Source organism: Leiobunum rupestre, chromosome 5, assembly GCF_980474605.1.
Source record: "Leiobunum rupestre chromosome 5, qqLeiRupe1.1.hap1, whole genome shotgun sequence".
NCBI lineage: Eukaryota > Metazoa > Arthropoda > Arachnida > Opiliones > Sclerosomatidae > Leiobunum > Leiobunum rupestre.
The window spans coordinates 72,929,119-72,939,788 of record NC_143388.1 but is presented as its reverse complement, the minus strand read 5'-3'; the positions used below and the strand labels follow the sequence as shown (position 1 = coordinate 72,939,788).

Here is a 10,670-nt window from a genome sequence, read left to right as displayed (position 1 = left end):
CAGCTGAAGACCACGCTCTTGCCATTACTCAACAATTTCAAGGATGCAAGGTACTGTACGTTTCTAGAATGTCAAATAATAGAATATCAGCTTATGTAGAAACAGCGGAATTGGCAGACGAAATAGCAGAAAAAGGTTTTGATTTGAGAGGAATTCACATAAGTGTTAACAAAGTAGCTAAACAATCTGAAAGGGTTGTTATATCAAATCTACCGCCATATATTCCACATAATGAAATTAGGCCTTATATTGAAAAATATGGAAAAATGGCAAGCGATATTAATTTTATTTCGCTTAATTCGCAAGAAAACTCGTTATTAGACACATATACATTTAGAAGACAAGTTTTCATGCACCTTAAAGATAACCCCCCGGAAAGATTAACAATAAAAGTTGAAAATGAAACCCACGTGATGTTTATAACTGTATGAGATTTATTTTGTATGCATTGTAAAGTCAAGGGTCATACTAGTGATAAATGTTACGCTCTAAAAGAAAAACTTGAAAAATAAGCGAATGAAGGCGAAAATATCGCTGAAAAAGTTAATATAGAAAATGAAACATTAATTGACCAACCACACGAAATTCAAAAAATAATAACCAATGGTGCAATAACGGCACCGCAACTTACGCCTAATAGAAACTTAGTCATCGAAAATAATATGTTAAAAAATCAAGAACACGGAAATTTAGAAACCCCACAGAGTAAACGAAAACGAGAAAATAGCCCAAAAAACGTCATAGCCGATTGGTCGGAGATAAATTCCTCACCAGAAGAACAATGTTATTCCCCGAAAGAAAAAGAATCGAAAACCTTAGAAGAATCTTACGCAAATAAGACAGAAAATCAAGAAACCTTTTTTAATTAATTTCTAAAACCAGTAGCGCCTTTTCTCCAAGGGAATTCATTACCTCTATATAATACACAAAAGAAACAATCAGAATTAAAAAAACCCACGCTAGTATCTAAAAACCCTGAAACTAACGAGTACATAATAAAAGAAATCCCTGTTACTAAACAAAATTCCATGAAAAACGTTGACGAAAATGAAGGCGATTCGGACGCAAGTTCTCAATCGGTCAATAAAGTAGTAGGCACCAAAAATATACCACTATCTGAAGGAAAACTAAGTGAAGAAAATTTTGCTGATTTTTTAAATACAGTCAAAGGACTACGAAAGCCCCGTACTGCAGCTAAAAAATATACGAAAAATATAAACTAATTAATAAATCAAGTAAGCAAATATTCAGATACTATCACTGATAAATATGAAAAACGTCGAATACAATTACTTTACAAAAATCTATGTAAAAAAAAATAAATATTGCCATAATTTTTATTTTTCTCTCCCAAATGAGATTAAACTTTTTAACTCATAATGTTAGAGGGTTAAATAGCCCGAACGAATACATCAAAGAAATAAATTTACAAAAAATTAGAAGCATTACCTTTTTTTCCTGACAAGAAACTTTTCTTCCAAAAAATATTTATAATCCCTATGTAATAAATTACAATTTCTTGTCTACAATGCAAGCTGGAACTGCAATGGGATATTCAGCTAAAATATTAATGACGTACCAACCAACTATTTCCTTTAAAGTACTAGATGTGGGATATCTTGAAAAAATGGACATAAATTTTGAAAAACAAAAATTTAAACTAGTAGCTTATAATATTTATGTACCCCAAGAAGATAAACACGCGATAGAAATGTTGGAAGCCATTGATAAAGACATTGAAGAATACGATGACTTAAGTACAAATATAATTATAATGGGAGATAAAAACATTAACCAAAGAATTAACGTATAACAATAAAAAGAGAGAAGACACGGAGATAATTAAACTTAACTTTGAACTAGAAAAACAACAAACGATAATATCAGACAAAATTTTTTAAAAAGAGCGCAATTTATCGAGTCAGAAAGAGCTAAAGCACTTTTAATAAGATCTAAAATGGAATGGAACCTACAAACTAATATACCAAGCAAGCTACTATTACAAAAAGAAAATCAAAAATCTATTAATAAACTGACTCATGTAATCAAAAGTAATGGCCAACTCACTACTGATCCGGTGGATGTTTTCTCAGAAGTACATAAATACTACACAAACTTTTTTCGAAAAAGTAATATCGAAATCAAAAATATTGAAAAATATTTGAGTCCGCTACCAACGTTATCAAATGAACAAAAAGAAGAATTAAACAAACAAATTACAAATTTAGAAGTCAAAGAAACTATAAACTCAATGCCAAACAACAAATCCCCCGGTAAAGATGGAATTTCCTTTGAACTATATAAAACATTCTCGCTTTTTTTCGTACCAATTTTGCGCGACATTTTTAATTTGTGCATAGAAAACAACAAGTTTCCAGAATCCTTTCACGAAGCTATTATAACTTTACTTTTCAAAAACGGTGATCATTCTAATCTATGGAATTGGCGTGGAATTTCTTTACTCAATACCGATTATAAAATACTAGCTAAAATTCTTGCAAATAGACTCAAAGCTGTAATATTCACCGTAATTCATCAAGATCAAACATGTTCAGTTCCCGGTAGAAATATAAGGGACAATTTGGATATTGTACGAGATACTCTGCATTACTATAATGAGTCAAATCAAAATTTGGCACTGGTCTCATTGGATTTGGAAAAAGCTTTCGATAGGATAAACCATGACTATTTATTTGCGGTTCTCAAAAAATTTGGCTTCGATGGAATTCTATTAAATTTCATTAAAACAGTTTATAAAAATGCTTTCGCCAGAGTAAAATTAAACAATACGTTAACAGCAAATTTTTTTATATTTACTGGAATAAGGCAAGGAGATCCCCTATCTAGTATGTTATTTGTATTAGCTATCGAACCACTACTATGTCATCTAAGGCAAAAATTACGTCCTTTTTTAAATCGACCGCTAATAACTCCTAGCTACGCTGATGATGTAAATATTTTCATATCCAAAGAAGATGGTTTTACCGTTTTAAAGAAAGAATATAATAGTTTCGAAACAATAAGTAATTCTAAATTTAATTTAAATAAAAGTAATGGTTTATGGATTGGTTCATGGAAAACTAGAACTGATTGTCCACTAGATATTTCATTTTCAAACGAAAAAATTAAACTTTTAGGCGTAGAATTTCATAATGAATCCAATTTAAATACCACATTTTTAAATAATATAACAAACCAAATAGAGTGTAATATCCTAGCTAAATCTAAAACCGAAACAAATTTAAATATGAAATCCAAAGCTTTAATTTGTAATAACGAAATGTCAGTTTTATGGTATTTCGTTACAGTAATTATCTTTCCTAATGAAATAATCAAAAAATTGGGAAATATCTTTCTAAACTATATATGGAATAATGGTCGACACTGGCTTAAGAAAGAAATACTATACGCTAAAACCATTGATGGTGGAATTGGATTGCTTAATATTTCTGAACAAATTAAAAAATTCCACATAGTAAAGATTCAGAAAATCATAAATTTAAAAACCAATGATATAGCCAGAGACTATTTTTATTTTAATTTGAGCTTAGTCAATGAAATGTGCTATGATTTTGAACTTTTTTTGTATGAAGATATTCCAGTTAGTTACAAAGATGTTCAACCTGTGTATAAACAAATTCTTGAAACTTGGAAAGAAAATGTAATATCTAAAATTGAAGTAGTTCATACAAAACGTAGTTTTCTTCATCAACCTTTATTTTACAATCACTACTTAAATCACAATTTAACCCATCCATTATGGAAGCAAAATAATTATAGATATGTGCTTAATTTTTTTGTAGTAAATGATTTTTTGAAAATGAAAAATTTAGAGGACTGTTTGAAAAGCAATAGAAGCACAATTTTACAATATAAATCCTTTAAAAGGGATTTAGAAGAAAACTATTCTGATATATTAAAAAAACCTAAATATACAGAATATGTAAAAATAGATAAAATTTATAATAAACCGTGTATAATTTTAAAAATTGGAAATGAAAAATACGAAATTAAAAATGTTAAAAATTATCAATTAAAAAAATTAATTGTCTCAGCCGAAGAAAATGCTAAAGAAGTGGAAAATGAAATTCTTAAAAATTTTAATTTAATTGAAAGAAATTTAAAAATAAATCCTAATTTCTATTTTATTTGGAATAGCAGCTTTAACTTCAAAGAAAAAGATACTCTGTATAAAATGATTTACTTAAAAACTTTATCCCCCTACAATGGTTATAAAATTTATAAAAAATTGAAAAAAGAATGCCCGTTATGTAACACTTACCTTGGAACAAACCACCATATTTACTTTGAATGGGAGGTAACAAAAAATGTAATTTTTTGGATGTATAATTTTATATTACGTTTTGAAACAAATCTTAATTTTAACATAATTTTTTATTGGTTTTATGATTTAACTAATCAAAATTTTAACAAAGAAAATGTAAATTTATTATGTGCTTTATTAATGTGTGTTAAACTTGCTATTTATTTCACTGTTTTTGATCCACCTATGCACGGACCGGATCAAAGAATCAAGTCCTTTTTTAAAAAGAAATTATTATCTGTTATTCTGTATGCCAAAAAATTAAAATCACCAAATTTGTTCACTAGAGCTGTTGAACTAAAAATTGTAAAAAAATATAATAATACGATTGTTCTAACTTTGTAAAATTTTTAGTAGTTTGTTATAGCCTGTTTCCTAGATGAACAGGCAAAAAAAATGATTTATATAATTGATATCATATATTGTACCGCCTCAAACTGAAATAAAAGACGTCATAAAAAAATATATATATATAATTTATAAATATTTTATTAAATATAAGATTAATATAATTTATAAATATTTTATTAAATATAAGATTAATATAATTTGTTAATATTTAATTAAATATAAAAGTAATATAATTTATAAATATTTTATTAAATATAAGATTAATATAATTTATAAATATTTTATTAAATACAAGATTAATATAAATTATAAATATTATAATAAATATAAGATTAATCTAATTTATTAATATTTAATTAAATATAAGATTAATATAATTTATTAATATTTAATTAAATATAAGAGTAATATAATTTATAAATATTTTATTAAATATAAGATTAATATAATTAATAAATATTATATTAAATATAAGATTAATCTAATTTATTAATATTTAATTAAATATATTTAATAAAATATTAATAAATTATATTAATCTTATATTTAATTAAATATTAATAAATTAGATTAATCTTATATTTAAATAAATATTTTTAAATTATATTAATCTTATATTTAATAAAATATTTATAAATTATATTACTCTTATATTTAATTAAATATTAATAAATTATATTAATCTTATATTTAATTAAATATTAATAAATTAGATTAATCTTATATTTAATATGATATTTATAATTTATATTAATCTTGTATTTAATAAAATATTTATAAATTATATTTATCTTATATTTAATTAAATATTAATAAATTATATTAATCTTATAAGAGTAATATAATTTATAAATATTTTATTAAATATAAGAGTAATATAATTTATAAATATTTTATTAAATAGAAGATTAATATAATTTATAAATATTTTATTAAATATAAGATTAATCTATTTTATTAATATTTTATTAAATATATGATTAAAATAATTGATAAATATTTAATTAAATATAAGGTTAATATAATTTATAAATATTTTATTAAATATAAGATTAATATAATTTATAAATATTTTATTAAATATAAGATTAATATAATTTATAAATATTTTATTAAATATAAGATTAAAATAATTTATTAATATTTAGTTAAATATAAGATTAATAATATTTATAAATATTTTATTAAATATAAGATTAATATAATTAATAAATATTATATTAAATATAAGATTAATCTAATTTATTAATATTTAATTAAATATAAGATTAATATAATTTATAAATATTTTATTAAATATAAGATTAATATAATTTATAAATATTATAATAAATATAAGATTAATATAATTTATAAATATTTTATTAAATATAAGATTAATATAATTTATAAATATTTTATTAAATATAAGATTAATATAATTTATTAATATTTAATTAAATATAAGATTAATATTATGTATAAATATTTTATAAAATATAAGATTAATATAATTTATAAATATTATAATAAATATAAGATTAATATAATTAATAAATATTATATTAAATATAAGATTAATCTAATTTATTAATATTTAATTAAATATAAGATTAATATAATTTATTAATATTTTATTAAATATAAGATTAATATAATTTATAAATATTTTATTAAATATAAGATTAATATAATTTATAAATAATTAGATAAATATAAGATTAAAATAATTTATTAATATAATTTATAAATGTTTTATTAAATATAAGATTAATATAATTTATAAATATCATATTAAATATAAGATTAATCTATTTGATTAATATTTAATTAAATATAAGGTTAATATAATTTATTAATATTTAATTAAATATAAGAGTAATATAATTTATAAATATTTTATTAAATAGAAGATTAATATAATTTATAAATATTTTATTAAATATAAGATTAATATTATTTATAAATATTATAATAAATATAAGATTAATATAATTTATAAATATTATAATAAATATAAGATTAATATAATTTATAAATATTTTATTAAATATAAGATTAAAGCTCTCGTCGAGAGCGGCCGCACGTATTTTTGCTCCCGTGTTTATAGAAGCTTTCCCGATTGCAAACCAGGGCCGAGGCCGAGGCCTAGCCAATTTATCATATTTTTAAAGGCCTAACATCTCCTTGGCCGTGATGTAAATGAAGATAATGTAATCCAAGCCATCTAAGTTCGGTAAACTTCGATATAAATCGTCGTCCAACAGCTCCAGTTTCAAGAATTGAAGTGAGATATATCTTAAAAATTCTGTTTTCACGGTCCAGAGTAAATATAGTTAGAACGAAGTCCGTCTATGTAGTTCTTTTATACATATGGTGACCTCAAACGGTAGAAATTAAAAGATCCTAGAGTTAACTGGAAAACATTGTACCCTTAGAATTCTCGTTATAATTTTACCCCGCTCCCAAAATATCGAAATCTGAATTTTAAAATAATGGCTCCTTGTAAGGACCCTTGTCCGTCTTGTTTACAACTAGTTTACGGGAGTCAAGAAACTATTCCATGCAAAATATGTCATATAAAATCGCACTCCAACTGTCTCAACATATCATCTCCTAAAGAGCAAACTCTCTTCTGGGATGGCATTAAATCTAAGTATACATGCAAGCGCTGCAAGAGGAAAAGTTACACGGATGAAACTCCATTAGAGCAGCCATGCAGTAGCATTGATAAGGAGATAAAACAATTTCTCTATCAGCCTCCTATGCCAAACAAAAACGGGAATCCCCCCCACATTAATGATCTGAAGACCGTTAATAAAAGCATTGATAAAGAAACTGTTGAGTCAATTTTGAATGCAATACCCCTTATATTGAAGGAGTACTTTATTTCGATAAACGGAGACCGAGACAAAGACTCGGTTATAGTCTGTATCCTTGACAAAAACTGGTTGATATTACAAACTCTGTGCAAGACGATATTGCGGACTTAAAATCACAAAACATTTCTATTAAAAGTGAAAATAAGGCGATTAAAACGTTATTGGACAACAACATAAATGGTCCGATAACAAACATTCAAAGAGAGATCAAAGAGATAAGAACAAATACCGAGTCTCTACATAAGATTTGTCTTAACAACCTTGTTGAAGAGGTCAAAGACATCAAACTTCAATACTCGACATTGACTAATCAGTTAACCATCATCAAAGACAGCATTGAAAAGTCGTATTCTAGTACTTTCGCTGATAAAGAATTAAATTTTTCAATTGATGACAGCTATAGCCAAGTGGTCAAAACCAATGGAAATGCAAAGGTTAAATCTAAAAATAATTGGAGTTTTCCAGAAAGAAGAAAAGGTAAACCAGCAACTAAGCCTCGGGTAAACAAACCCATCACGGTAGGAAAGAACTGTTCGTCCACAGTTCGCGGCTTATTACCCGATAATACCAAAGTTATCAGAAAAAAGGCGTTCTTCGTTTCCCGTATTGATCCTAAACTTTCCACGGCGAAATTCAAATGTTGGTTAGTCAAGGAATATTCGCTTAATACGCTAGTGCTGACTAGACTAAAGACCAAATCTCCCAACTACGCTTCATACCACGTCGCCTTGGGAGATGAGGAATTCGAAAGACTCAACAGTCCTGAGATATGGCCAGAAAATTCTGTGTATTCGGTTTACAGGGGCTGGCTACGGCACAGTAGGAAATACGACGAGATAAATGATGCCGTACTTGACGAAACAATAACCTTAGAAAATACGCAAATAAAGGAGCCTACTACGAAACCGGACAATGTTGAAGAATATAAACAGACCGAGGTCAAAACGATAAACTAGAGTATGTAGAGCCTGCATATCTTATTATAAATATATTATGGGTAGAGAAAACATATGTCTTCGATATCAAAATGTTAAAGGTCTAAGAACCAAGCTAGATGCCCTCAACACGAGTCTTATCAACTGTGATTCAGACATTATTTGTCTTACGGAAACCTTTTTTAATGATACTCATTTTAATGCTGATTTTATACCCGATGACATGACCGCTTTCCGGGCTGACCGCCTACAAAACGCCGAAAATACCATTTGGGGTGGTGGTTCAGTCATTATTACCAAACGCAATAGGAAAATCTTAAGACGAACAGACTTAGAATTGGCTTCGGAGTGTGTCTGGATAGAGGTAGCGGATGTGCGGGGAGGAAATATTCTTATTGGAAATCACTATTTTGCCCCCAATAACAATGTCGAAAGATACGCTAATTATTTCAGAAACGTTATAGAACGATTGCAGTCCCATAGTGGGAAAATAATTATAGTGGGAGACTTCAACCTACCAGGCGTAGACTGGACGCACATGACAGCGAGTGGTTGTAATAGTATGGTGAAGCCTAAAGCTCAAATTGTCTTAGACTTCGTGTGTGCGTTAAACGTATTTCAGCTTAACACACTCAAGAATAGTTTCGGTAATACGCTAGACCTGGTACTAACAAATTTCAACACTGTAAACTCAGAATTGGATATCACTCCGCTTCTACCGATTGATAAACTATATCATCCGCCGCTGAGTATAAAAATTCGCATAGAGGCTCCGCCGGAAAATCTCCTTAAACAACCTTCACCCGAATACCCTGAGCAAAACGTCAAGCTAAACTATCGTAAAGGTGATTACGATCAACTCTATCGCTCTTTAAGATCCCGGGATTGGACGGAAATATATGCGGCTGGTAACCCAGACGAAGCGGTTAACTATTTACAAGCGGCAATTCAAGAGGACCTAGGAAAATACCTACCAAAAGCTGGAAAAGTTATCTCCAAATACCCTCATTGGTTTTCAAAAGAGCTACGGCAGAGTCTATCGAGAAAACACTACTATCATAAAAAATTCAAACGTATAGGAAATGAATTAGATCTCCAAAAGTTTAGGGATAACAGGAACGAAGCCCAGCAGCTCTTAAATCGTGACAGACGTAATTGGAGTTATACGGTGGCACATGATCTTGAAGAGAAACCGGATATGCTCTGGACTTATGTTAATAACAGATTAAAACCGAAAGACAAGGAGGATATCATCATCTCCGACAAAGATGGAAACCCTCTCACATCAAACGAGGAAATTTCTGAAGCATTTTGTAATCTATTCCAAACCGTAGTAAGAGAGGACACCGAAAGGAACACCAATCAGAATAATGAGAACATAAAGGTCGCCGCCTACGATTCCTTCAGTACACTAGTAATATCATATAACGACGTCCACGACGCTATCGGAAAATTAAAACCGAAAAAATCAACGGGTATAGACCAGATCCCTGCATTTATCTTAAAGGGCTGCAAGGACGTTCTCATACCTCTTTTGGTGTACATATATAATCTATCAATCTTAACCGGTGTCTTTCCTGAAATGTGGAAAACATCAGTTATCATTCCAATCCATAAAAAGGGACCCAAGCAAAATGTAAACAATTATAGACCAATGTCTTTAATATCCGTCTTTTCAAAGGTCTTTGAAATAATAATTCATAAATATGTGAGTACCTGGTTTATACCGCATCTATTAAAGGAACAACATGGATTTTGCAAGTCAAGGTCTACAACGACAAACTTAATATCATTTTTAAGCTACGTAGCTCCTAGACTTGAGAAACAGAAACAGGTCGATTGCGTATTTATGGACCTATCTAAAGCATTTGATAGAATGAGTCACCAAATTCTACTCAGTAAGTTGGAGTCCTACGGGATTGGTGGTTCACTGTTACAATGGATAAAAGTTACTTAGGTTTGAGATTAAACATAATAAAGGTCAATGGAGTACTCACTTCATCCACTTATAAATCCACTAGAGGAGTCCCGCAAGGGTCGGCCCTAGGTCCGTTATTATTTCTCATTTTCATCAATGACCTATATACAAATATTACAAAAGATACCCAATTGCGAGCATTCGCAGACGACAACAAAGCATTTAGAGAAGTCTCTAGCTTAACAGATTGCTTAGACTTAGAAAATGAAATAAAAAGAATT

At 27.7% G+C, this 10,670-nt stretch overlaps 1 protein-coding gene across 1 annotated transcript; it reads left to right on the top strand.

The window, feature by feature from the left end:
- Positions 1-8,529: 8,529 nt before the first annotated feature.
- LOC149945823 (uncharacterized) lies at positions 8,530-10,428 on the top strand. Its single transcript, XM_090176729.1, has one exon. It carries the CDS (start codon positions 8,530-8,532, stop codon positions 10,426-10,428), a length of 1,899 nt encoding a protein of 632 aa, XP_090032855.1.
- Positions 10,429-10,670: the final 242 nt, after the last annotated feature.

Excerpts from the sequence above, each read along its gene's own strand:
- LOC149945823 (XM_090176729.1), top strand. The coding sequence starts at position 8,530 with ATGGGTAGAGAAAACATATGTCTTCGATATCAAAATGTTAAAGGTCTA.